This window comes from Amorphotheca resinae (genome assembly GCF_003019875.1).
Source record: "Amorphotheca resinae ATCC 22711 unplaced genomic scaffold M430scaffold_14, whole genome shotgun sequence".
Taxonomy (NCBI): Eukaryota; Fungi; Ascomycota; class Leotiomycetes; order Helotiales; family Amorphothecaceae; genus Amorphotheca; species Amorphotheca resinae.
Window position 1 is genome coordinate 453317 of NW_020194484.1, and position 25984 is coordinate 479300.

General features: G+C 48.3%; 11 protein-coding genes across 11 annotated transcripts; 4 read left to right on the forward strand and 7 right to left on the reverse strand.

The window, feature by feature from the left end:
- Window positions 1-120: 120 nt before the first annotated feature.
- Window positions 121-1842, reverse strand: M430DRAFT_70188 (hypothetical protein). The gene is made up of 4 exons (XM_024869482.1): window positions 1708-1842; window positions 925-1622; window positions 712-869; window positions 121-646 (listed from the first exon to the last, which is right to left on the reverse strand). Exons 2-4 carry the CDS (start codon window positions 1583-1585, stop codon window positions 230-232), a joined length of 1236 nt encoding a protein of 411 aa, XP_024716697.1. The 5' UTR covers window positions 1586-1622; window positions 1708-1842; the 3' UTR covers window positions 121-229.
- A 445-nt stretch (window positions 1843-2287) lies between these two features.
- Window positions 2288-3331, forward strand: M430DRAFT_110867 (hypothetical protein; the record flags this gene model as incomplete). Its single annotated transcript, XM_024861396.1, has 3 exons — window positions 2288-2438; window positions 2491-2729; window positions 2777-3331. The coding sequence occupies 3 exons, from the start codon at window positions 2288-2290 to the stop codon at window positions 3329-3331; spliced, it is 945 nt and encodes a 314-aa protein (XP_024716698.1).
- Window positions 3332-3734: 403 nt separating this feature from the next.
- On the reverse strand, window positions 3735-5293 carry M430DRAFT_110705 (hypothetical protein; the record flags this gene model as incomplete). The annotated part of the gene is made up of 3 exons (XM_024861380.1): window positions 3735-4161; window positions 4222-4301; window positions 4355-5293. 3 exons carry the CDS (start codon window positions 5291-5293, stop codon window positions 3735-3737), a joined length of 1446 nt encoding a protein of 481 aa, XP_024716699.1.
- Window positions 5294-6156: 863 nt separating this feature from the next.
- Window positions 6157-7426, reverse strand: M430DRAFT_23195 (hypothetical protein; the record flags this gene model as incomplete). Its single annotated transcript, XM_024864852.1, has 3 exons — window positions 6157-7014; window positions 7070-7188; window positions 7249-7426. 3 exons carry the CDS (start codon window positions 7424-7426, stop codon window positions 6157-6159), a joined length of 1155 nt encoding a protein of 384 aa, XP_024716700.1.
- A 389-nt stretch (window positions 7427-7815) lies between these two features.
- M430DRAFT_31645 (hypothetical protein) lies at window positions 7816-10023 on the forward strand (the record flags this gene model as incomplete). The annotated part of the gene is made up of 2 exons (XM_024866051.1): window positions 7816-9868; window positions 9920-10023. The coding sequence occupies 2 exons, from the start codon at window positions 7816-7818 to the stop codon at window positions 10021-10023; spliced, it is 2157 nt and encodes a 718-aa protein (XP_024716701.1).
- Window positions 10024-11089: 1066 nt separating this feature from the next.
- On the forward strand, window positions 11090-11917 carry M430DRAFT_148133 (hypothetical protein). The gene has a single exon (XM_024863107.1). The coding sequence runs from the start codon at window positions 11588-11590 to the stop codon at window positions 11885-11887; it is 300 nt and encodes a 99-aa protein (XP_024716702.1). The 5' UTR covers window positions 11090-11587; the 3' UTR covers window positions 11888-11917.
- Window positions 11918-12827: 910 nt separating this feature from the next.
- On the reverse strand, window positions 12828-15974 carry M430DRAFT_54333 (glycoside hydrolase family 47 protein; the record flags this gene model as incomplete). The annotated part of the gene is made up of 3 exons (XM_024868458.1): window positions 12828-13122; window positions 13171-14192; window positions 14241-15974. The coding sequence occupies 3 exons, from the start codon at window positions 15972-15974 to the stop codon at window positions 12828-12830; spliced, it is 3051 nt and encodes a 1016-aa protein (XP_024716703.1).
- A 1326-nt stretch (window positions 15975-17300) lies between these two features.
- M430DRAFT_70194 (hypothetical protein) lies at window positions 17301-19238 on the reverse strand (the record flags this gene model as incomplete). The annotated part of the gene is made up of 6 exons (XM_024869483.1): window positions 19139-19238; window positions 18991-19089; window positions 18924-18941; window positions 18627-18863; window positions 17578-18577; window positions 17301-17530 (listed from the first exon to the last, which is right to left on the reverse strand). The coding sequence occupies exons 1-6, from the start codon at window positions 19178-19180 to the stop codon at window positions 17301-17303; spliced, it is 1626 nt and encodes a 541-aa protein (XP_024716704.1). The 5' UTR covers window positions 19181-19238.
- Window positions 19239-19865: 627 nt separating this feature from the next.
- On the forward strand, window positions 19866-22055 carry M430DRAFT_23202 (hypothetical protein; the record flags this gene model as incomplete). Its single annotated transcript, XM_024864855.1, has 4 exons — window positions 19866-20016; window positions 20437-20957; window positions 21010-21676; window positions 21730-22055. The coding sequence occupies 4 exons, from the start codon at window positions 19866-19868 to the stop codon at window positions 22053-22055; spliced, it is 1665 nt and encodes a 554-aa protein (XP_024716705.1).
- Window positions 22056-22193: 138 nt separating this feature from the next.
- On the reverse strand, window positions 22194-24044 carry M430DRAFT_129458 (glycoside hydrolase family 18 protein). The gene is made up of 4 exons (XM_024862100.1): window positions 23828-24044; window positions 23646-23767; window positions 23486-23525; window positions 22194-23408 (listed from the first exon to the last, which is right to left on the reverse strand). The coding sequence occupies exons 1-4, from the start codon at window positions 23843-23845 to the stop codon at window positions 22413-22415; spliced, it is 1176 nt and encodes a 391-aa protein (XP_024716706.1). The 5' UTR covers window positions 23846-24044; the 3' UTR covers window positions 22194-22412.
- A 1178-nt stretch (window positions 24045-25222) lies between these two features.
- Window positions 25223-25927, reverse strand: M430DRAFT_74853 (hypothetical protein; the record flags this gene model as incomplete). Its single annotated transcript, XM_024869547.1, has 1 exon — window positions 25223-25927. A coding segment is annotated over one exon (705 nt), but the record flags the coding sequence as incomplete, so codon positions are not given.
- Between the last annotated feature and the right edge of the window lie 57 nt (window positions 25928-25984).

A 25984-nucleotide genomic window follows, 5' to 3' on the forward strand; every position in this document is an offset into this window, starting at 1 on the left:
AGATGTCAACACCTGATATATGTCCTAATATTACCTATACTTTCTGCAGCTCAACTTCTCTGCACAGGCATAACTCTGTTTTGTCGGCATCCAAAGCAAAGCATCTATCGATAAGAGAGCGATGACAAGTCGCGAGTAAATTTAGGTAGGCCCATAATAAGAGACCAGTCTATCTAATCTATGGAGAGACGCGGCCTATGGCTCAGCCTACTATTTACAGGCGGCCAAGTTAGTCACTATTCCACTCACTTCCATCTTCATCGCCACTTCCATCTTCATCTCCGAGTCCAGCCATTTCACCTAGAGCGCCTTGCATCTCTTGCATCTTATGATCAAGTCCCATAGCGAGCTCCTCCTCCTCTTCTGCGCTGCGCTGCGGGCAACCCTCTGCAGTAGTAAATGTCGACTCATAGAAGACTTCGGGTAAAAACTGGTCAGAGATTCGCTTTGCCAGGGTGAGCAGCATTGACTTTCGGAGGTATGGGCCTGGTGTTGCCCAGAAGTAGCCTCTTGCCTGTACACGATTCAACCATCCGAGATTTCCAAGCTTCTGTTGGTGTAAATAAGTGATGACATATCGCAGATATAGATATCTGCGAGCTGGTCGGTTAGATGTCAGGAATTCAAGCGCCTTTTCGTCAATCTCCTAAACCAACCGTCAGCTCAATACTATGACCAAGTAAACTGGATTTAAGGAAACAATAAATATACTCTCCACGTTATGCCAGTGGCACAAAAATTAGAGGCTACTGACTGGTCTACCAGTACGCATCTCCAAATGGTCTCTTGGCCTTCCTTTGGCTTATCAGGAACAATCACAATCACACCATTAATCAAGCCATTTTCAATATTACGATTCAGGGTAATTCCTTCACACCCAAATCAGTCACATGCTCAACAGGAGTTATAGAGAAGCAAACATACCATTACGAGCCTCAGACAGAACAGTGTCACGAACGCCGAAGAGATATGCAAGCTGCTCTGACTCTAAAGATTTTGGGACAAGATGGGCGCACTTGACATAGTTCCCGGGCTGCCATCCAGTGAGATGACAGTATTTTTCAACGGATCCAGCGTCTGTAAGCCGCTCTGCACCGTAGAATGAGAGCACTGCCTTAGAAAATGCACGCTGATCGAATGGCTTTCCTTTCCCGTGCTTGTGAGACGCAGACATGATCTTCGACATCAACACAGAAGAGTATGCATCCTCGATCGTTGTGTAATGTGGCAAGACTTCATCCACATCATCGGAGACTGCCTTCTTCTGGCGTTTGAGAATCAGTAACTCTCGCTCCTTGTGGTCAACTTCCGACTTCAAATCTCTCATAGCGTCGTCGTATTCTTCATCAGTGAAGGCCTTCCTTTTTCTGGCGCTTTCAAAATACTCTTTGAACTTGGCATTGATGGCAAGATCTGATGAGATGCTCTCAATCTTTGCATCAATGAAATCACAGGTAGAGCTTGTGGTCGACAACCGAGACACTGTTGTCTGTGCGGATACGGAGCGACTGGTCAATTGTTCCACTTCCCTTTGACGGCCCTGGGGGACGAGAGAACTATAGCGCTCCGGAATTGGAGGTGCCATGGTGTGTAAGGATTGGGGGATGGACGTGGACGTAATGCTGCAAGAGGGACGAATCAGCAATCATTTCCAGCCAGGCTATAATGGGACTGGAAATTGCTTCCAGTCGGTGGGGGTAGAACTACCTGTTACCTTGCCGAAGCAGAAGAGGGAGGATGTGTGTGTTTAAGAGAAGAAGAGGGAGGGTGTGTGTGTTTAAGAGAAGAAGAGGGAGAAAGTGTGTGTCTACAAGATTGGGGAGGTAGGCGCTTGAAATCGAGCTTGTCAATGTGGAAGGAAGTCTGGGGCATGCGTGCTCAATAAGTACCTACCTAGGTAGGTACAATAACTTAGATGGCTACAAGTTTGGTAGCGACCTCCCTTACCTAGGTACCTTGTAAGGTAAGGTACTTTAGGCAGTCTAAATCAGAATCTGAGCGACGGGACTAGCTCGAATAAAGCTTGCCAGTGTGTCAATGCGTCATTGTTCATAGGTAGAAGAAAATCGGCGCTGGCTTGTCACATACCAGCCAGCTGGTTACGGCAGTATCCAACTCGACACATTAAGGTAAGGTACCTTATTGTCCTCTTACCGTAAGGCGCTAAGATAAGGTTGAGCCTAGGCCCTAGGCTAAACCTCCGATAAGAAGAGCTGTCGCGAAACAACTTCACCTCTTTCAAGAATATACGCGTCCCCCCACCCCAACTCAAACTCCAGCCGCGATGATGTTCAACTACACCAGTTTTGATGAAGTCTTCAATTTTGATCCTGAATGCTCGTATGATGAAATCGCAATCCAAGGTATCGACGAGCGCAGGAAGAAATTAGAGGGCCTCTTCTTCGAAAAGGTTCTCAAGCTACTGGGGATTAAGAGACGTGAGTTGACCCTCTCAGCGCTGACACTGCGTGGGATATTGACCCTAGATAGCTACCAAACTGTATCCACCGAAGTCAAATGGCGATCTGAGAAATCTTCACCGGGCTATCGTTGAGAGTGCTGGCGCCGACCATCACAAAATCTCGGTCCTATTCTACATCCTCCTCGATTTCGATGCGCCTACTGGAAGAAGAGCCTACTCTACATCATTCGGGCAGAACTCTTTCCTACCTCAAAAGTATCAGATATATATGAAGGGGCTGTGGCATATGGATCGACTAGAATTCGAGGTTGGTGACTCGTCCACTTCGATGGAGGTGATGCTAACAGCTTATAGCTAGCTCTTCAATACCTAACATATCCGTCACTGATACCAACATTTCCGGACGAAATCCTAGAGGTTTTGGTGCGACATTCAAAAGGCAACGATATGTCATTACCTCTGGCATATTATCACACCGTTCAGCCTACGCTTACGAACTCATCGGCACTCGAGGCTTTATTTACAGCAATTGCAAGAACAAGCGTCACAGAAGCATTTTATTTCTCGAGGGGTCAGCCCGAATACGCCCAGCGTCATATGTTTGAAATGCTGATTTCCCTTGTGCTCAATAACTCTCCGAAAGATACAGTTGCAGACCGCAGTGTCGAGCTGATCAACCTACCATTCAATCAAGAGGAAGAAGGGTGGTTTGAAGAATACTTGCTACGTGGCCAAGGACGATCAATCAGAAAAGCCAAGGATACTCTGATGATGAGGAGAATCGGGACTGGCAACTTTACTGGAGCGCTGTCTCTCAATGGTATAAATACCCACCCTATTGGTGGCTTAGACTGGACAACTCTATCAGAAGCAGTGCAGGATGGTTTAGGGCCTCGAGTTGATGTATGAATGGATGTAAAGATATATTTGAAAGAGTTCAAGACGATCATAGCGCTTGGAGTCTGGGGTTTTTGGCGGACTACCACAGAAATGGTTGATATCGTAGCGTTGCTTTTTAATGAAGACAAGCAATACTTCTCGTATGCTTGCTTACACAATTGGTGGTTGTAGAGCCGCTACTCCGAAAGCAGGAAAAAGCTCAGCGTCCTCGCTGATATGGGTAGTAAACTATGCGAGCATTGAAAAGCAAGTGAATGAATGGCTCTCGAACCATTTTGAATTATTGATTACTCTCTAGTGACTACAATTCCAACACTCGATATGGTCTGATGTTGGTGGTATATCCTCTTCCAGATCCTTCCTGCATTTACAATAACTCCAAGAGATTCCCACGAATATCTTCCTCAAACGCTTATATAACCTTCAGTTTGAATCCACACTGAACCCATCTCGAACCCAAATAAATAGCTGACCCAACAGCCATGGTTACGCCACAGAAGATCTGCAGATAGAGGAAATTGCCATCATCTCTAGATATAAGAGCGCCGCCGATTGGATTTCCCGTCAAGCCACCAACTGCTACACATAGAAAGTATGTACCGCTCCGGATCCCAATCTCTCGGATGGGTGAGATTTGCGCTATCAGGGATGGGGCCAGCGAAACGAATGCCCCGGATGAGAATCCATAAAGAGCAGAGAAGACAATAATGGGCGCGTTCCCCTTTGAGGGGAGCCAGAGGGCTAGCACGATGATGGCTGAGAATGCGGTGGTAACGATCATGACATTGAACCGACCAATACGATCTGCAATAATCCCAGGAAGGATCCGGCCAAATATCCTAGTTGGAAAAGTCAGCAAGACATGTAGATGTAAGCGTACAGGTTTTGGAATTGCTTACGAGGCTGCGTTAAGAATGGATAAAAGATACGAAGCAAGATTGCTCGACATTCCATCTTTCTCAGCCTGAAGGATTACGAACTGAGAAGCTATTAGCGATCCGAGTAATCCAATAGGGAGAAGGGTCAACCTACATCGAAGGGAAGGAATGTCCCAAAGAAAAACATAAAAGAGCCCAGACAGATAAGAGCAAAAGCTGGCTCCTTTAGGGGTCGGATGAATTCCATGATGTGAAACTCTCTGGGCAACGGCGGTAATCTTGATTTCACGGTGAGGTTTGCAATGATGAGCATTCCCAGGATCATAAAGGCTGCGGCCCTCATAGTCCACGCAAATCCAATTTCTGGGATGAGCTTGGTCACCATGATAGGATAGATGACTCCACCTAGTGATGACCCAGCGGTCATAACCCCAAAAGCTGCGGCGCGATTCTTATAGAACCATGTTCCAATTGAGCTCATCGCAGCGTAAAAGACAGCACTCGCCCCAAGGGAACTGCACACTCCCTGGGCTAGAAAGAACTGGTAGTATTGAGTTGATAAAGAAGTCATCATCAAGCCGAAGACGTGAAAGAAGCTCCCGATGAGGAGAAGATATCGAGGGCCATAGTTGTCGAACACCTTGCCAAAGACTGGGCCGCCTAGAAACATCATGAATACCTCCATAGAGGGAATCCACGACACGCTACTGGATGAGTATTGGCTCAGCATGTTCTGCTGATAGTATTCCTGGAAGACGCCGATGCAGTTGATCCATCCAAAACTGCAGAACAGGCAACACCATCCCCCGAGGACTACCAGCCATGCCTCAAGACCACCATCAGGAAAGTCTGCGGGGTTGACACCACCAACAGTAGGGGCAGGCTTTACTACCTCTCCACCTTTCTCAAGATCAGCCTCCGCGGCAACTCCTGATTCTGAAAACATATTTGCTTCAGCAGCCTTGTCTTGACTTCCAATCCTGTCGAGAGATAGTTCCTCTGCAGAGACTTCGTCCGATCGATCATTGTAAGAGGATTTGACAGTACCGTCTGCGACTAAAGAGGCATTCGAGGAAGGTATTTTTGCCGCCATGGGCAACCCGTTGTAAGGTACGATATGCTGAAGGGAAGGCAACAAACAAATCTGCAGATCGATACTTCCACTCTGAGGGACACCAGGACTTTGGTCTGATCAACAGCTAATAAAAGCAGAATAGAAGAAGCTAAGCCAACAGAAAGAGCGTTGAATATCAAGAGCGAAGATTTTCCTTGTCTTTGCTTCTACGTGTACTTGCAAAATATCTTACCTTCATTCACCACGTCTCTTATCACCGCGACGTTTGGTAGCCATGGACATGAGATTAAGCACTTCGCTCCGCGCACTAACGCCGAGAGGCCGAGCCCCAGACTCCCAGGACCCCAGGGATTTTGAGGAGAGCCCATGCTTCGTTGACGTAAATCCTACCGTCCTGTCATTGCCCATTCACGGGTCGCCAATATAGTAGTATATTGCGTTTGGGCGTTGGCGGTAACCAATCAATGCCTGGAGAGCTATCTTACTATTATGCTTACTCAGCGGAAACTCATAGCGAACGAGCCTCCTCGCTCGATATAAAGTCGAGGGTGATGGTGCTACGATCTACTGTACGAGAAATATCGATCGAGTCTAATGGATAAGACGTTGAATAAGGCTATGAATAAATACTGTAATCATGGCATGTGCGGCTTTGAGGGAATCATGATACAAGTTGCCGTGCGATTATGTAGCTATAAGGGGGATGTAAATCAGGACCTCCATCCACTCTAGCTTGAATCTGCAATCAGACTTTCCTGGTCTACCAATTTAAAAGTGGTGTTGGAATTTTAGGCCGTGAAAATCACCAGTCTTTCTGGGGTAGAGCTTTATGAACCCAATCCGCTCTGTGCGTTTTCTACTATAAATACATGCTTCAAGTTCTACCGTACAGTTGCCTTATCCTTTTGAGAATCCTCAAACTTGACCTTCCCGCCTTTGCCAACCTCTACAAATTGGAAGCCGGTAGGCACATCCGCTATCTTTTTCGTCTCCTCTACAGGCTCGTCCTTCGGCTTAGTTTCCAGAGTCACCGCTGACTGTACAGCACCAGGAGGGGAATCCGCAATCTCGTTCACATCCCTCGATGTTAGAACATCACTAATACGAGATGCTCTCGAAGACATCAAGATTGTGGTTGGCCCATGAAACTGCAAGAACAGTCGGTCTCCCCAGATCGTTCTTCGTGCCGCTGTCCTCAAACTGAACAGCAGAGTTGCGACAGCTTTCCAGGACTTTGTTTGCTTCATGTTCCTGAAGAACTTAATGTCTGGTAGTAGATAACCCAGCCCCAGACTCGGCACCTGGAAACGTAGACTAGACGACTTCAGCCGGTACGGCAGAGGTGGGTGTTGCGTGACAGTGTACGCCACAACATTTGCCGGGTGTGCGACATATTCCTCTCCTGCCTTCAATGTAACTTGGTAGATTTGTCCCGGACCGGCCAAAGCTACGAGACCTCTCCCAGTGATCTGCGAATTCCCCCAATGAGCGATGCTCATACCTTTGTTGATAGTGGGAGTGACAGAGAGCGTATGTCCAGTCCAGGCCAGCAACGCCTTCCGTTGCGCAACCATCCAGTCCACTGTTCCATTGAGGTGCAGTACAGTAAAAGAAGTGAAGGGTGATTTGGTAGAGATAAGGGCAGTTATAGGAGTCGTTGCGGAAAGTCGTTGGTACAGGAAAGGTATGCCAAGTACTGCTCGTCGGAAAGGCTCAAGTATGGAGAGTGTAGATTGCGCCTGAGTCCAGTGTTAGTCCCCAGTTCGACCATCAATTCCCCTAACCTTAACTGACATTTTCTGCTTTCCCAGTGAGTCCAACCAATGTGCCCCTCCTAGTGTACAGCTTTTGGGATGCTGATAATGAAACCGACAAAAGAGAGTAGGGAGCGCCTAGAACTTCGAATCGCGCATCTGATGGTTTGCTTCTTGTCAGTATATCTCCAATTCCCAACATTAGTGATCAAGAATTACCTGTAGGGTCCGTAGACGCGTTGATTGCGTTACTGAGAACATCTCCACTGAGTATGGGGGATTCCGTTGTCGGTGTTGCGCTGATCTGGATAGCTCGACGGCTTTGGGCTCCAAGGCCATGCCATCGAGGCCGCAGAAAGCCTCGAGCGACAGTCTCGAGCGGGATTCGACCGCGCATAGCTGGTCGGTAAGTTGATTGATCCCAATCTTTTGAATAAATACGGCTTTGGCGTCGTCAAAATAATCAGTATCTTTAGACTTCATGCCTCAGGCGAGATGTCCCGGATTGCGTAATAAGCTCTGTGTATCACAAGTCCAGCTTTCGTGCTCCGGGGACTTGTCCTCCTGTCTTCGGTGAGCAATTTTTTTTTTTAACAGTATATAGAAGTCATACTCTCACAGAGAGCATAGGCTTCCCACCGATTTTCTCCCCGCAGTCCAGAAAACCACCCTCGTCGAATTTCATTATCGAAGTTGCCCCTCCAAACCTCTTTGTCTCCGGCTGGGACCATGCCGAAAGAAGTTCCGAGGTCCTTAGGGAGATAGCCTGGCTACAAATACGCAACGATGATAGTACGGAGTCTATACAAAGCTGCTGGCTTAAGTGCAAAAGCTTCGATCCGATCACAGCCATGGACAAGACCAGGACTCGGCCTGCGGGTTTTCGCCAGCGACAGTCGACCCCCTACAGATGGTTCGAAACCGAGGTCAATTGCGAGTCAATTGCAGAGGCAGCCGAGAGCGGCCGATGATATTTCAGGGACGAAGCCAGAGAGTGTTACAAAACCTGCGCCAGCTACTCCTACCGCTAAATCGGCGGACCCTCTGGCTCTTGATGAGAAGACAAACAAGGAGCAGCGGAAAGCCGACTGGGCTATTATGAAAGAGATGGCACGGTACCTTTGGCCCAAGGACAGCTTCGGGACGAGAGCTCGTGTTGCGATCGCGGTCGCTCTCCTAGTAGGATCCAAGGTGCTGAATGTGCAGGTGCCTTTCTATTTCAAGAGTATCGTCGACTCCATGAATATTGATTTTGCAGCTGTGGGCGGTACGGCTACCACTGTAGCTGGTTCGATGATATTGGCATATGGTGTCACCAGGATTGGAGCTACGGTTTTCCAGGAAGTACGGAACGCTGTCTTTGCGAGTGTTGCACAGAAGGCTATTCGAAGAGTGGCTTGTAATGTCTTTGATCATTTACTGAGACTGGATTTGAACTTTCACCTGACAAAGCAGACCGGCGGTCTAACGAGAGCTATCGATCGTGGTACGAAGGGTATCAGTTTTCTTCTCACGTCTATGGTGTTCCATATCCTGCCAACTGCTTTGGAGATCAGTATGGTGTGTGGTATTCTGACGTATCAGTACGGCGCAAAGTTTGCAGCTATCACTGCTTTGACTATGGTTGGATACACGGCATTTACCATTTGGACAACTGCATGGAGAACGAAGTTTCGAAGAGCCGCAAATGCAGCAGATAACAAGGGTTCCACAGTTGCCGTGGATTCTTTAATCAACTACGAAGCTGTGAAGTACTTCAACAACGAGAAGTATGAGGTTGGCAGGTACGATCAAGCCCTGAAAGAGTATGAAAAGTCCTCTATTAAGGTTGCTACGTCCCTCGCCTTTCTCAATACTGGACAGAACTTGATCTTTTCAAGCGCTCTAACTGCGATGATGTATCTCGCCGCTGACGGTGTAGCCAGCGGGAGCTTGACCGTTGGCGATCTGGTCATGGTCAATCAACTCGTTTTCCAGCTCTCAGTACCCCTAAACTTCTTGGGATCTGTATACCGAGAACTTCGCCAGTCTCTGCTTGACATGGAAACTCTCTTCAATCTCCAAAGGGTCAACGTAGCTATCAAGGAACCTCCGAATGCCAAGGCGCTCCAGCTAACCAAGGGAGGCGAGATCACGTTTGAGAATGTCACTTTCGGTTATCATGCGGACAGGCCTATTCTGAAGAACCTTAGTCTTACGATCCCAGCCGGGAAGAAAATTGCTATAGTGGGACCAAGTGGTTGCGGAAAGTCGACGATCCTGCGACTCCTCTTCCGCTTTTATGATGTTCAAGAGGGAAGAATCCTCATCGATGGCCAGGATATCAGGGAGGTCAGTTTGGAATCTCTAAGAAAGGCTATTGGCGTCGTGCCTCAGGATACGCCATTGTTTAACGACACAATCGAACACAACATCCGCTATGGCGATATGACTGCATCTCACGAGAAGGTTGTGGCAGCTGCACAGAGGGCAAAGATCCACGAGATCATCTCGGCCCTCCCAGATGGTTACAGGACCAAGGTTGGAGAGCGAGGGATGATGATCTCTGGCGGCGAGAAACAGAGATTGGCGGTTTCTCGACTTATCCTTAAGGACCCGCCGCTACTCTTCTTTGACGAGGCTACCTCGGCATTGGATACACATACCGAGCAAGCTCTCATGCAAAATATCAACAGCATCTTGAAGGAGAATGGTAGGACTAGCGTGTTTGTGGCACATCGATTACGGACGATCTATGATAGCGACAAGATCATTGTTTTGAAGGATGGCAGCGTGGCGGAAAGTGGTACGCATCGCGACTTGATCGATACCGGTGGCGTGTACTCGGAGCTTTGGAGTGGTAAGTCAAGTCGCTCTACCCCCCGACGGTCTCGTCTAACGTGTCTCGCAGCTCAAGAAACCCTGTTTGGCGAGGATGGGGAGGAGCGCGAAATTGATATAGATATAGCGGGGAACATTGCGGAGAAAAGACCTGATCGTCCTACAGCGCGATGATCGGTCAAGCTTGAAAATGTGTAGCGATGTAGCACTATGTAGATATGGCAGCATGACGATATCCTATTAGAACTCAGGTAGGTAGCACAGACTGAACGGCATAGACTGTACAGTAGTCATATACCCTGCACGTATGTCCGCATGTTATAACTTGTAGCCTGTAGGTGCCTTTCTAGCAAGCCACCTCACTCCATAGTCATACACAGTCCATCATGGGCATATTTGAGATCTATATAGACTGGAGCGTGCTCCGCCGATAAGTTGCCGCATGGTTGGCAGGGATGATTTGGGATCGGTGGGATGGTTACCTCAAAGGCTCCAAGTGTACCTCTGTCAAGCGCAAGGGTCTGCAAGGTACAAGTTACAAGTTGACAAGTAACTTCTCACTTACTCCTTGCATTCTCTCCCAATTCGGGAAGGTCGGACAGCGATTCCCAGTCTCAATAAGTAGTCCGACAGGTCGCGAGTCACGGCGCAGTGCTTGGTGTCGTGCTCGTGCGGTCGAGTCCAAGGCCGTGGGAGGAAGGATATCTGCTCCCCTATCCTCCCGCCCCCTCTATACCGCTGTACCCGTGCCTCTGTGCCTCCGTAACTCTTGTGCCTCTGTGCCTCTGTACCCGTCCACGCCCAGAGACAAGGTAGACTTCCCGACGCCGTGATTGGCGCATCAATAACCTCGGCCGCGTGGCGTCCTTCTAGACCATCTCGCCTTTCTAGGCCGTCTCCTTCCTGCGTTAGACGGATCCCGTTAGACAGCCTCTTTGAACCCTGGGCCCGTGGAAGGGCCTTTCCGGGAACAAGGGAAAAGGAAACGTGCGGCGACCCCTATTGGACTATAGACTATGGACTATCGGGCTACTGCGTCCTGAATGTTGGGTTGAATAATGCCTGAATCCTGAGTTTTGAGTCCTGACAAACTGTAGGCCGTAGTAGTGGTGCTGCTGCTACAAAGCATATGGGTCATTGGGTATGGATCTGGTTAATGGATAGTAATGGATTGGATAATGCATATGGATAATGGGTAAACTCCCTTCGGTGTCTGGTCCAAAGAAACTCCACCGCGCACCGCAACCGGCCCTTCCCAATCACTCAATCAGACCGGATGCCCTGGCCCTGGCCAGCGTGCCGGGGCTCCTGATGAGAAGCAGTCGACTATTGCCGCACCGAGTGGAGCGAATAGCTGCTACAGAACCCAACGTGGGGGACGCGATCCGAGCTCCGAGCGTTCGTCTTCCTGTCGTCGTCGACGATGGGAATTTGTCGACAATTGACAACCATATCATTCATTACCCTGACACCCCAGACCAAGACGGCGACAGCGACGACGACAAGAACGACGAGGAACAAGCGAATACTCGCGACGCGGATCTCATCAGCACATTGATTGCATCTCGATAGCAACCCCACTACTACGTCGAGATACCTAGATAGATACCCGCCATTCATCATCCATCATTCCATCATCCGTCGAGTCCGCCTCCCTCCTCTCCTTCCAAAAAAAAACTCCCACACACGCTCTCTCTCTCTTTTTCTGTTCTTCCCTCCTCTTCACCTCATCCACACCATGAACCTCATCGATCTTTTCCACCAAAAACTCGAGCTCTTCCGTCTCGAAAAGAAGTACATCCGCGGCCGCAGCCGCCGCACCACCTTCGTATCCGAAGCCCAGTACGTCGACGGCGAATACATCTACTCGCCAAGATCGTCCAAGTACAGCGCGGGCAACAGCGACAGCGAGGCCGGGAGCGACAAGGCCCGCCGCCGCCGCTCCAAGATGGGCCTGGATATGAGGGACTGGAGGAAATCGGCGGGGTTCGGGGACCGCCGCGTCGACGTGCGGTGGGGGGATGACTTCCGCTCATGAGCCCCGGGGGGGAGAGAGCTGTGCGGATTCTTGAATGGGTTGCTGGTGTTCTTCTCTTTTTTTATATCTGATATCTCGAGGCGGCCCCCGCGTGGCTATGGTGCCCGATATCTTGAGCGATGTTACGTCTTGATGATCTCTATATCTGGGGTTGTGCTGGTTCTTCTTGTTTTTTATCTTCACTCGTCAGTTTGACGGTGAAGGTGGTTTGTTGTTGGGATATACACAAAAATCTGGGGTTACGATCTTTTTTGTCACAGGCAAAAAGTCTCACACTGTCTACGAAGTTAGTCAAATCACAAGGTTTTCTTTATCTACTACCTAGGGCTCGATGGAAAAACATTCGTTGCTTGCTACGGTATAACAAAATACACAGAGATTCCTCATCAGTTGCCCTCCCACTCCTCTGTTCTGTATATGTTCCCTCCATTTCAAGACATAGCAGCTACCATATTTTCTCCTCTAATGATATCCCCCCCCCGGCTTTCTCCTGAAATCATCTCTTTGAGTACATGCATTTCTCTTCATACAGTAGGGGGTAGGACCTGGAAGAGAAAATTCCTTGGGTCGTCTTAGAACCACACGTGATAGGAACGGTGCGAAATGAGCATAGGGAAATGCTCGTAGATACTGAAGTTTGAACATATGTACCAGCTCAATCGCGTAGATGATAATGAATATCCGGCAGGGATCGAGATTAGTAGGATTCGCGAGTCTAACTTATAAAGGTGTATATATATACGTGGCTAATATAATAAGAGTGATTCGAGTATCGATTTCCCCCAACGCCTAACACGCCAAGGATAGGCTATCAAACCATCCAGAGTTTTGTTGATACCGTTCCCAAAAAAGGGGGCTTCGAAGGGGAAGCACGATTCCGGAACTCCTGTGCGATAATCGCCATGCTATAACCCCAGTAATCGCTACGAAAAACCATACTTCACCAATCTCGCTTGAAGGGGTGCGCCTCGGTGTTAAGCACCCACTCGTCCAGGCTGATTGTGTCGGGGGTTGAGAACAAGAGGTAGAAATATTTCAGCGTCTCGGCCAGCCAGAAGCTCTCCATCTCATCAGATTGGAGGCTCTCGGTTTGCGTGACATCGTAGATGGCCGAATGCCCATACTTCGCAGATGTCGCGTTGAGAATTGCTTCAAACATTTTCCACCCCTTATCTTGCCATGATGGGTCCCCCGTGATGCGGTACATATACCAGACGGACTCGATTGCCTCGGGTCTTCTCATTGTCAGCACCCATTTACTAGTGAACCAGCTGGCGACTTACCTAAGGATATATTTCTTTGACCGAATATTCACATATCCGGGAAGCAATCCTCCTTGCTCAATCCGAGCAGCAACAAACTCCTTGTGCGAGAGTGGTCGCGCTGGATCTGGTAGATCTTCAACCGGTTTGGATTGTGCCGTTGGGGGTGGGACTTCTGTTTGCCGTCCAACTTCCATACTTCGGAGCTCTGCCTCAGTAGATTGGAACTTCCCTTCATAATGCTCAGCGACCACTTCAGTATCATCAGAGACCTTGGATTCACCGGGTCCTTTTTTGGGGTTCTGGGCCTCCTTCGTGAAATCATTCTTGAAATTATGGGTAACGGGTTGAGGCAGATCATTTTTTGGAGAACTTTGGCGCTTCCTTAGTGAAGCGACTGTGGTGTTCGAAAGCTGGCGGGGGGCATCATTTGATGTCGATTTAGATATGTGGCTATTTGAAGACACTTTTTTGTCTTGTGGATCACTGCCCGCGGGAGACTGATTAGCTGTCGTTTCAACGTTTGTCGTTTCTACTTCGGCCTTTGCTGTAGCGGCTTTCTTGGCTTCCCGTTCTGCTTCGAGAGCTGCTTTGTTGGCAAGGTACTCTTCAACCATTTGATCCCTCTCGTCGGCCTTAGGATCGAGGTACTCAAAATACGCCGTCTCATTCCAGGCACAGGACTCGGCGTTCTCACAGGGTAACACTATAGCACTTTCAGCCATAATCCCAGAAGGCATTGATCCATAAGCCCAGACGCAACCATCAGTCAGTTTCTTCGCAAGCTCTAGGTCGCTCTTGATGTCGAATATCTTTGCTCCCATGCCAACCATACCACCAATAAAGCATGTGAGATGCTCTACCTCAGCACTGAATTCAAGGTCGACCTCAGGATTACCTGCAGTTGTGACTTTACCCGAGAGTAAGATATCGTGATTCCCTGGGATCATGGGCCGGTAAAGCATCCATTTCCGGACCGCTTCGATGGTTTTAAGGTACATTTGGCGATACTTATCTTCTCGACCACCCAAAAGAAGATATTGCTTTTAACGTCAGCTCTGAACTAGGTTGCCCCAGGTAGGATTGCATACCTTGGGGAAATACTCATAGGTAGAGTCCTGTCCACCTCCCATTGAAAATCTATCAGACCCAGAGGGTTTTGAGGATTCCAAACCTTGGGGAGTGCAGTCCCAATCACCTAGGGATTGGCCGATCCGCGATTTTGCTCCAGATAGATCAAGTGGCAACCCGGTCTTAGGATCTGTCGGAAGTGCCGTGTTCGAAGTTTCCCCTCCCTCTGGTTCCTTCGAATTTTTCTCTAAAGTGATCACTGCGGCTTCGGATTTCATCGAGTCCCTCTTCGAATTCTTCGGCTTCTCATTATCGCCCCATCCAAGGATCTTAGCCTTACTCGGTTCGCCAGGCAATATCTGTAGCTCCAGACTAGGTGCATTTTCATTCTTCCCACCCTTTTTAATAGGCCTAGGTTCTGCCACTGTCTTAGGCATGCTGGGTTGGTATCCTTCTGGTTGCTCTGTAGCTTCCCCTGGACTCTTCGCCGAGCCTTGGTTCGAAACAGGCTCGTGCTTGCTAAGAGGGACTGTGCGGTTACAGCCTGAAGCGTCCACATTCTCAGGGAAGACGCCTCTGAGCTTTGTGCGATCTTGAAATTCTTCTAGAGCATTCGTGACTCGAGCCACAGCATCGTAATAGCGGGGGTTCTTCGTCAATTGAGCCAACCTTGTGAATTCCATTGACAGTGACCCAAGTTCCGCCAGGTTAGACCTTTGACTCGCCCGATGCGGTTGAGATGCGAATGTTGGTTTCCACCTATAGAAAAGGACGGGCATCCTGTTCGGGGTGTCGAACGCCCCCATCAAGATTTCGGCCAATTCCTCCGCTTTGCTCAACAAACTCCTGTACTTCCCCCCACTGACATCGTAGGCTGATAAAAGGCCGCCCAAATATCTTATAGTCGTCTCGAACACTGGAATATCAGCTCGGGGGCTAGTCGTAAAATCTATCTCGTTGACTGCCCTGACGGCCTCCTCAAAGTCTTCATGGAGTCCCATTATGTACAGTGCGTCCAGAGAATCGACAAGAGTGGCCGCCCAGCCGCAAAACGGGTCGCGTAGCTTTCCTGAGACGGGGGCCAGTTCGTCATGGAGCCATGCGTGCTCCTTATATCCCGACCATGCCTTGCTGAACTCCTCCCTCACTCTCAATTGCCTCGTTTCCCGGTTGATCTTAGCATCTGGCGTTTCATCGTTGAAGGCATGCTGAATCTTCGGTATGGTGGCTGGAAGGCCTGTTGGTAATCCGATAATAGATTCTGTAGGAACAGGGAAATGTTCCACCTGTTTCTCCCAATGTATGGTGGTAGGGACAGCAGTAAAGGTGGGGAATTCCTGCCTGCCAGGCGGACCAACTGCGTGGATACCATCCTCGCTCACTTCATTACCCAATGGAACTTCGGCTGGGGATGCAATCTTTCTATCGGGTAGGACAACATCGGGTACAGACTGAACTGCAGTCGGTGGGCTTGGTATAGCTGGGGAGGGCTTGTCCCCTTCTATTTTCACGGGGGGCGAGGGCCGGTCTTTAGCCTCCTTTGATTCCTCACCAGATGCCTCTGGACGAGTTACTTCGGGAGGGGCTGATCCTCCAGGACCATCGTTCTTGGGCGGCGAAGAGAAATCCAAGCCCTCAATCTGCGCATGTAGATCCCCGTTCCTCGTATGTGAAAAGCGAACTAGCAGTATTGTAATAATAGCGGCGAGTACGAGGAAGACTCGATATCGTCGGAATCGGATCGCGGGTAACATTTTGGAGGGTTCGGGGCCTTGACGCGACCAGAGATGGCTGGAAGGAAGGAGTAAAGTGTCGCGTGCCCGACGTCGAGTTTCAGTGTATATGCTTCAGAGACCGGATCCTCATGGTCGTCCAGAGGGAATCACAACTAGGCTTGTTTATCGATTAACGACCGGCGACAAAGAACAAGTCGAAAAAAAAGGGAGGTAGACGTGAAGTTGTAGAGACCATGCTGTTTGCTGGCCGCTGGTGGGCTGGGCGCTTGCTCCGGGTGAGGGTCGATACGAGCGGAGCACGCGTACCTGTGCCCCAGCCTCTGGTCTCCGGGCTTTTTCAGGGGTCGATTGAAGCCATTGTTCATGCCAACTTGCCAAGTCCTGTGTTATTCCCAATTGGTATCCTTGGAGCCTTGGACTTTGCTACACGACACGGCAGAAGCAAAACCCGCCAAATAATAACACAGAAACTAGTAAGAATACAGTAGGAGTAAGAATAATACAGAGCAAAGTGCAGGCGGTTCGGGTCCACCCGGATCAGCATTTGGGGAGATCTAGTTAGTACCGTAGTAGGTACTGTAGTATGTTCGTCCTCACAGATTCTAGACCTTGCATCTGTCTGTGGCTACGAGATGGAGCTCCATGCCTCAAGTCTCTACCTCTGTGAGCTGCTCACGTTTACAAGCTATCACTTGTTATGACTGTGCAAGCAGTGATGGACAACAGGGCACTTTATATTGTACGATCACAATCCGTATAATTTCTTATCGAAAGCAAGTGATTAGTTAAGAATAACGGCTTGTGAGATCCGCATATTCTACTACCCGGATTTATCAGCCACACTTGGCAACATGCTCTCCTGAGTCTCCTCTCTTGCGTAGGTCCGCCGTACCTTAACAGGCTTTACAATAACAACTTAAGTAGTCACATCCATGATTCAATAAACTACCTACTTTACCTCTCTCGTTATACAGAGCCTTCCCTGAATAACCCTAGCAAGTTATATCAGGGGGTAACTCAAAATCATGTGCTACTTGATGTACCACAAATTACATTTGCATAATCCTTCTGAGGAATAACAGATCATTATAAGTCGTCTTTTCCCCCAAGAGTCTGGGGCTAGCTATTTCTAGCTATTTATCCGGTGCGCGCTGGATATGCTCCGTGATTTTTGCAATCGTGGTCTACCTGTACATTGTGCAGCGTTATATTTTTCCCAAAAGAAAAGCGCCGAGAATCCCATGTTTTCCCCGGCATCGAAGGACTGCCGTGAGCTGTGTAATGAACGCAAATGCTATACAGGTTCGACATATTATAAGCCCTCGCACGACAGATCTTATCTATCTACTCATCCATCCCTGGGCCAGGTCCTCCTTGTCTACCCATTTGCCGGGCCTTCAGCAACTCGTCACATAACAGAAGGTTGGAGGCGATACCGGAACTCGACGCAATGCAGTTCCGTAGGACACGGAAAGAATCATACACGCCCTCCAGAACAGGGTCCATAGGTTCGCCAGTCTTGAGATCAAGGCCAACAACGTTACCTTCGGCATGCTCATCCTGCAGGCTGGCAACTGGAGGGAGGTCAGTATAATTACTAAAGGATGGTGGCTATGCTTACGGGAATCTTGGATATCATGACCAGCATTCGCAGCCAGCGTCTTTGGAATAATGAGAAGAGCGTCTGCAAATGCCTGCACGCCCCACTTCGCCTTGCCTTTGACAGTCTTGCGGAAGGCCTCGCTGTTCAAGTGCGCTGCACAAGCAACCTGGAAAGCTCCAGCACCTGGTACGACGCTCTTATCGACGATCATATTGTACACGCTTCGGAGCCCATCGCGAACGGCATCTGTGATCTGAGTAATCGTGTGCTGGTTAGGACCCTTGATGAGAACCGTGACCGATTTTGGGTCCTTCACGTCCTCGATAAAGGTGTACTTCTCCTCTCCTAGTTGATGCTCATACACCAATCCTGCCCATCCAAGGACATCTGGCGTCAGATCGTCGACGCTGTTCTGTGCCGTGCCACCGCAGATCAATTGTAATCTTTCCATATTCCTTCTCTTTGCACGTCTCAGGGCAAAAATTCCATTCTTGACCAGTACATCGAGCGAGAGTGGGTCGATTCCCTTTTGGTTGATAATGACAAAGCCCTTCTTGGGATCATTGCCACAGACCTCTTTCTTCAATTCAACGATCTTTCGTAGCTTCTCGTCAACAAACCGACGCTCACTCTCGACAAGCTTATCTCTTTGCTCTGCACTTGAGTAGTAAAAACCAGAGTTGATCTCGGATTTCTCATACTCTAAGCTCACATTCAGGCTCAGAATGAACGCGTTTTCGACCCGTTTCGGCATGTCAGGGTGTCTCGCGCCATGGTCTAGAGCCAAACCTCGAATGAGTTGTGTCTCTGATGCCGTTCGATGTTGCATCTTCATTATTTCGACCATGTGCAGGTCGGGTTTCGCAGGAGCTTGATAAATGGAGAGGACAGCATCGACGATGTCCGGAGTAAGTTTATCTGCAAGTGTGTGGTTGAGCTTCGTAGAAAGAGACGTGCGTGCAACAGATAATAGGAGCTCCCTGTCAACTTCTCTCTCAAGTTTGAAAGTATCCAGGAACTGCGGGGGTAATTTAGTCTCGTCCCCCAACAAGAGCATTTTCACATACCTTCAAAGCCTCCGCTTTCGCGATCTCATACCCATCAGTAATGATTCTAGGATGTAATCCTTCAGATATGTATCTATCGGCCTGCTTCAACAATTCGCCGACAAGAAGTACCACCGAGGTCGTGCCATCACCGCAAATGTCGTCTTGTGCCGTGGCTGCTCGAGCAATCATCACCGCAGTAGGATTTTGTATTTGCATCTCTCGTAAGAGAACATTTCCGTCTTTCGTAAGCTTGATCTGAAATGTCACCAAGTGTTAGATGATATCTTGCTGTGATATTCGAGAAGTTATGCGTACTGCGCCAGCTCCATCAACAAGCCTACAAGACAGTTAGCTGTAAGTAAACGATATGAGTGGGCTAGACAAACATCTTTATGGTCCCAAGTGGACCCAAGTTCGATTTCAGCACATCTTGAAGACCTTCGCCGGCGCTGATGTTGACTCGTAGAGCTTCTCCTCGTCTCTGGGTGGTGTTAGTGCATTTATCGCCCAGGGGTAATTTGAGACCTTGCCCTTGATTCAGCTTTCGGGTTGAGAAGCTGTGCTGCAGACATTCTGGCTTTGGATTAATCTCTGAAGGAGATTTTGTGGGGGTTGGAATATGACACAAATGATCACGTCGTCCGTTGGTTCAATCTTTCGACTTGAGCTTTTTTTCAGAGGGTAGGTAGACGCGAAGCGCGCAATTTGGGCCTGAGGCACCACGAGGCTGAAATCTGTAGGTGGTAGGTAGAACGCAAGTACTTAACTACAACACTGCTACGTTTTGTTTCTACTCTAGCTATACTTGTCTTCTAAGTTTAAAGCTCTGCCCCTCTAAAAGGCTAATAGAAAGTAACGGAGAGCTTTGTTTTTACCTATTTTTGAATTATAAATTTGTTGTCTATTTATATCTCGTTTACTTCCGCTACTACAGTACAACTACCTAGGTACCTACCTACTTTTGATGTCTTGCATCACTGCTAATTGGCTAGATTTCAGTTTCTTTTCAAGACGTCAGGCTCGTGGAAGAGTGAACAGCATTATGCAGCAAAGAACTCCCCAAGTACACAAACGTCAGGTCCACGATAAAGCCCGGCCTGATACCGATAAAGGCGAGGCTCAGGTGTAAGCGAAGCGAGCTATTCAACCTATCGAGTACAGGTAACGTGCTAGTACGCCATCGCAACTCAATGAACTTCCATCATCACATTACTGTCTTCTGTGGTAAGGGCCCTTGAGCAGGAGGAAGAAATCAAAATGCAGGCGGGCTTGAATCTTGTGTTTGTGTTTGTTCTCGGTATCCTCTATGGGCAAAGTCTGGGATTTTGGCCCTTCGACGTGGCAGCTGAACAGGAAATCCTCTATCCAGACTACCCCGATACCAGCGCTAAACGCATCGCGATTATCGGTGCGTTATGATTTTCCTTCTCATCCATCAAGTGCTATACTCTCTATTCTTCCACTTATGAAGTAAATGTTTACCTCATTACTATTGTGACTCCTGCTCAAAGCTGAGCGTGAAGTCTACTGTCTTGGATCATGTCGTAGGATTACAAGATGGGATAGGGTACCTACTTTATCGTATCCAAACAAATATCAAAGCAGACTCGACTCTGCTTGGTGTGACCTTGTTCTTACAATGTCTTTGTGTCTGGATTCTGTTGCTTTGTTTTGTCTCACTATATCACGGTTATGAACTTGTTTCCTTAGCCGCGTTTGCCGAAGTCCCTTTCTCTCTCGTGCGGTAATGATTACTTTCTTAATGGATTGGTAAAAAGGATCAGCTATTGACTTTCTTCCATGACGAGAAACTGATTTTATATTATAGGAGCTGGTGCTGCAGGATCTTCAACAGCATGGCATCTGCAGAGATTTGCAGCTCGCTCGGAAATCCCAATAAATATCACCGTCTTCGAACGAGCTTCGTATGTAGGAGGCCGTTCTACAACCGTGAATGCTTATGATGACCCACTCACTCCTGTTGAACTTGGAGCGAGTATCTTCGTAGAAGTAAACACGATTCTCAAAAACTCAAGTGAGCTTTTTGGTCTCAAGCCTCGAGATTCAGATACGGAGAATACCGAAATCTTGGGCATCTGGAATGGCGAGAAGTTTGTGTATACACAGAAAGAGGGTGGATGGTACTGGCTTGACGTTGCGAAGCTCATTTGGAAATACGGCCTTGCACCTATTCGTACACAACGATTGATGAAGAGTACTGTCGGCAAGTTTCAAAAACTCTATGCGGCCCCATTCTTCCCCTTCAGGTCATTGTCCGACAGGGTGTTGGATCTGGATCTAGTGTCTGCAACTTCCATGACCGGAGAACAACTCTTGGCAGCCAGTAATGTAAGACCTCTAGTCCAATTTTGAAACTAGGAATTTACTCTTTTTTCCACAGATCGGGTCTGCTTTCGCCACAGATATTATCCAAGCCAGTACTCGTGTCAACTATGGCCAGAACCTTGGTTTTATCCACGGCTTGGAGACTATGGTTTGCATGGCAATTGAAGGTGCGATGCAAATTGAAGGAGGAAACTGGCAAATATTCGATGGTATGCTGAAGGCTTCAAATGCCACCATTCTCCTTAATACTACTGTCGATGAAATCAAGAAGTCCAAAAACGCATACAGTGTCAAGACTTCTTCCCGAGATGCCAGCTCTGGTATCATACAAAGCAAAGAGGAACCGTTCGATACTGTGGTGCTCGCCGGCCCTCTTCAGTATTCAGGTATTCATATCGAGGAAGGCCTTCTCAAACACACCCCGGACGAAATCCCCTACGTTACGTTGCATGTAACTCTATTTACCTCCACTCATACATTGAACCGCGTATTCTTCAATCTGGCACCCGATGCCGAAGTTCCTACTACAATCCTCACGACTCTGCCACCAAACGAGGTTCCAGTTGACCCAGAAGATGGTGCTGGTTCAATAGGTTTCTTCAGTATCAGCACTCTGCGTACGGTGGTCAACCCTAAGACCCTGGAAAAGGAACACCTGTACAAAATCTTTTCGCCACAAAAGGTCACTTCAGAGTTTCTATCCGATATTCTAGGGGTTCCAAGTTCGTAACACCATCGCCTGCTCTCGAAAATTGGTGCTAATTCTATATCCTAGTTCCTACGAATCTTAGCTCTATCAATGTTGATAGTGGGGATGCGATAAGCTGGTATTATCCTCACGTTTGGAATCCTTATCCCTACGAATTCCCTCGAGTGACATTCGAAGAACTGGAATTGGCTCGTGGCTTTTACTATACGAGCGGAATCGAAAGTTTCATCAGCACGATGGAGACCAGCGCATTGATGGGCATGAATGTGGCACAGTTAATTGTGGATGACTATCTGCAGATATTGGAAGATAAAGTTGATCATTCAGAGGAGACCCCGTTGCAGGTGGCTCTTTCTGAGAAACAAAAGGACGTGGAAGTTCAGGAGTTGTAACAAACGTGTATTTCTTTGGAATGTGATACAAAATATGGACCTTTGGCAGAAGCTTCGTGGAATAATGTAGGAAACTAGAGAAGGTTATTATCACTAGCATTTAGGGTTTGTAATGGTTTGATATACAACGAAGCTGTCATGAAAGTTCAACCTCTATTACTAGCCTGTGTTTGGTAACTCAATTCTGAAGTTCGACTCCCGAGTGCAATTTAATAACTGCGTGGATTCAGCTAGACCCAGTAATAACCAGAGTTTTATTTTATTTCGATTTCTAAAACAAGCCAGAGTGTGAGAAAGTTGGCCAATGTGATTCCCTTCAATGTTTTCGAGAGCACTGGCCGCCGCCTACTCTTCTTACTACCCCTGAAATCCGTTCCTCAAGTTATCGTATTTGGATCCCGGGTACTCCAAGCAATTTGGGCTATTTTCCATCGTGCCCAGGGCCCCTACCACGTTTCTGATCAAGCTCTGCTCTCCACTGCGGTCAGCGCTACTTTCCCACCACATGGCTCCTCCAAGCCCTTCTTTCTTGATCCACTCCGCTTTCCTCAACGCCATATCAACAGTATCATACGTGATCAACTGCCTTTTTGCAGGATCATAACTATACGAAGCACCAGCTTCCTGGTCATATCGCTCTTGCGCTCCTGCAAATGGCAACACCTTGAAGTCGTAAACGCCAGCCTCCCAAGTTCCTGCTCCGACCCCCTGGTATGGCTTCCCGAGGCCATCTGTATTCTCGAACGCTCTGCCGTATAGCGGCATTCCCATGACAATCTTATTCCCAGCTACACCCTGTCTCTTGTAATGGCCTACCGCCTGCTCCGTATTGAAAGGTGTGGAGCCGGGATTACTCCTTGACGGCTGAAGATTAGCCTGGTGGCCAGCCGTAGCATCCCAGGAACCGGCATAGTCGTAGGCCATCAGGTTCCAGAAATCAAGGTACTGATCCATACCTCTGATGTCCATGTTATTGTAATTTTGAGGACCAGCGGGACAGGCTACAGTGAGTTCGAAATGATACTTATGCGGCAACGTCGCACTGTAAGCATCCATAGCTTCACGGCATGCCTTGAGGAGAAGGACAAAATGCTGGGCTTCTGTGCTAGACTTCGGGTACTCCCAATCAATGTCTATGCCATCAAAGCCGAAGTCTTTGATGAGAGACACGGCCGACGAAGCGAATTTCTGACGCCCTGCTTCGGTTGATGCGGGGGCAGCGAAGTTGGATGAGTATGTCCAGCCTCCAATGCTGAGGAGTATCTTGAGAGAGCGATTTTGACGTTTCAGGAGATTGAGCTGCTTGAGGCAACCATAGAGATTGGTCCCCACGTCGTTCCACGAGTCACCACTCTCGGGCTATATCTTCAGTCAGTATTCTGCAAATAAAAGGCGTACCCCTTAGGAAAGAAGAAAGGGGTATAACCAACCCAATGTATTTCAGCATCGCTCCAGCTGTCAGTCATGTACCTGATGCATGTCAGTGCCCCTAGGAAGAATACTGGTAAATGCAATGGGTCATGAGGAGTTGAATTCCTGGCAATTGGACAGCAGACACAGGACATAAGAAAGATCAATATTTTTACTTACACCTCTCCAGATTCAGGCCTCACATTGGCAAATGCATAAAGGACATGAGTAAGCTTGTCCGCGGGAAGATCCTGAGGTCTATGTTTTCTCGCATAGATAGCCCAGTTGACAAAGTACGCAACCTAGAAAGGAGAGCCTCGGATCAGTATGTATCACGGGAAAAGGGGAAACAAGGAGCTAACGGCGCGATATTCACCCATCTTGTCGTTGGGAATGTAAGTATTGATATTCGAGGCTGTGGACGGCAAGGCTGAGTAGCGAAGAGGGGCAATTAGTAGCAAGGCTGTGAATATCACCCAGATAGGAGCACTGTAGAGGAGGAGCTTGACCGGAGCCACTTTGGTACGTCTTTGTGATGTACGGCAGATACTCTACGTGGTTGAGAGAAGGATGGGTATGAATAAATACGGAGGATGGTCGTTGGCGATCTTATTAATAGTTATTTATTTCTTCGGCAGGAATCCACTCAGCCAAGCTCCAATTGCGAGTGAGGCTGTGTGTCAGGCGAGCCGGAATGACACGAATATTTACGGGGTATACGACGTGCAGCACCACAGATAATACTAATCACAGATGATACTGTACCCGCCAGGAATTCATGCTACGGAATTTTTGGGTTCCTCAAGGATAGTTTATAAATTTCAATAATAAACTGCGTTGGATAACTGCTATCATTTAGATAAGGAAATGGCTAGTGGTAGGAAGGGCAAAGTCTTGAAACCCTCGCATGCAGTTGTGACTATCTGAAAAGGTCCAGTAATCAATGTCTCATGCGGTATGCTTACCCTTCAGTTCAAGATCACGCAGTGATTCAAGAGTTGTCAACTGTTGTGTGTATTTCGGAGTCTCTACCTCATTGAGTGAAGTATGAGGAGATCAAATGCTGAGAATTCCACGTCTCCGTCATATTGGTCTGTATCCTACCACGAACCAATGGCACCACGCTCTATGTGATGTTTTGACGAAGGGCACCATAATGAATGATTGGTGTCCATACATCGACAAACTAGGATTCTGGATCTACCCAACAACTGCAGAAGCACAGCCAATGCTTCCTCAAATATATTCAATTTGAGTAAAAGTCTCCCAGACCTTTTCATGGAGAGCCCGTCCAGGAGAGATTTTCGAAGGTCGGTATCAACATCTTCTAAATGCTGTATGGTGGAACCAAAGCCTCGAATAACGATAGATAGCCGAAGATGCTTGCCAGAACGCTATCGTTCATCTCTGTCGTCAGAGTCATCACTTGCAAAAGTAAACCCCGAGATGGTTCGTTGTTGTTGGCGGAAGAGAGCTTCATGAGGATGTCGTGAGTTGCACCTCACAGGAAGCCTCGCAGCAAGGTTCGACCTGCTTGAGGAGTCTCACCTATCTCTCGTAGTTTCCTCCGTGTAGTGGATGTCCATCGAACGGTCCTTGATATCCTCGCTCGAACGTGTGTTGAAATCCTCGCTCGAACGTGTGTTGATATCCTCGCTCGAACGTGTGTTGATATCCTCGCTCGAACGTGTGTCTCGTTGCTGGAGTAATCTCCTGATACTCTCTTCCCGCCCACGTACCATCAGCATTCCATATGGGTCTCTGTGTTCCAAGAAGCTGTTTATCCTCTCCTCCCGACTTGAAAATGCAGTGGTGGTCTCCTTCCGTTTGCGGTTGAGGTCTTTGGAGATATTGTCGTGTAGAGCAGCTCGCTGCTCTAAAAAGCTCACCGAGTAATTCTCAACCCGTGAAAGCTGGCCAACTCCACCTATAGCTGCAACTACAACGATCAGGAAAACGAAGGTACCGTTCGAGACGAATCTCGGTTCCTGAGGGCCATCTGCCTCACGTTGGTACCATTTCTCCCAATCTTCCCAAGTGGCATTTCGACTTGGCCCATTTGGACTGTTCCATCCACTCCCACTGTAGGCAGATGGATCGGAGGAATTTCGAGACGTGCGAACATCCGGCTGTCCGTTCCATCCAGCCCCGTAGCGGTCGTAGGCTCCTCTTTTGATAGGATCAGAAAGGATATCGTTGGCGGCTACGATGAGTCGATATCTTTCTAACTTCGTAGAATACGATAGCCCATCGGCCGGGCTACCATAGGGGTGTCGATCGGGATGGTACAACTTAACCAGCTCGTAAAATCTTCGTTTCGAATATGGCGAACCTTTCTTCTGATTAAAGATCTGGTAAGGCGTTGGAAGAGCATTTGCAGATGTAACATCTGGCCATGGAATGCCATCGCATTGATGCCTATCATGACCATCGCTGACCGTGGCATAAGCACGGTATCGTTGCGGGCGTGCCGGGTATCTAGTCGTACGAGATATCGACGTTCTTGATGTTGCCCCGGA

What these genes read in the sequence shown, in the direction of transcription:
- M430DRAFT_70188 (XM_024869482.1), bottom strand. Translation starts at nt 1,585, where the DNA reads ATGGCACCTCCAATTCCGGAGCGCTATAGTTCTCTCGTCCCCCAGGGC. An exon ending in TCTGTCTGAGGCTCGTAATG is followed by an intron (nt 870 to 924) that starts GTATGTTTGCTT and finishes TTGGGTGTGAAG; the next exon opens with GAATTACCCTGAATCGTAAT. An exon ending in CCACTGGCATAACGTGGAGA is followed by an intron (nt 647 to 711) that starts GTATATTTATTG and finishes CGGTTGGTTTAG; the next exon opens with GAGATTGACGAAAAGGCGCT.
- M430DRAFT_148133 (XM_024863107.1), top strand. Translation starts at nt 11,588, where the DNA reads ATGAACCTCATCGATCTTTTCCACCAAAAACTCGAGCTCTTCCGTCTC.
- M430DRAFT_129458 (XM_024862100.1), bottom strand. An exon ending in AGGCCTGAATCTGGAGAGGT is followed by an intron (nt 23,526 to 23,645) that starts GTAAGTAAAAAT and finishes GACATGCATCAG; the next exon opens with GTACATGACTGACAGCTGGA. An exon ending in GCGATGCTGAAATACATTGG is followed by an intron (nt 23,409 to 23,485) that starts GTTGGTTATACC and finishes ATATAGCCCGAG; the next exon opens with AGTGGTGACTCGTGGAACGA.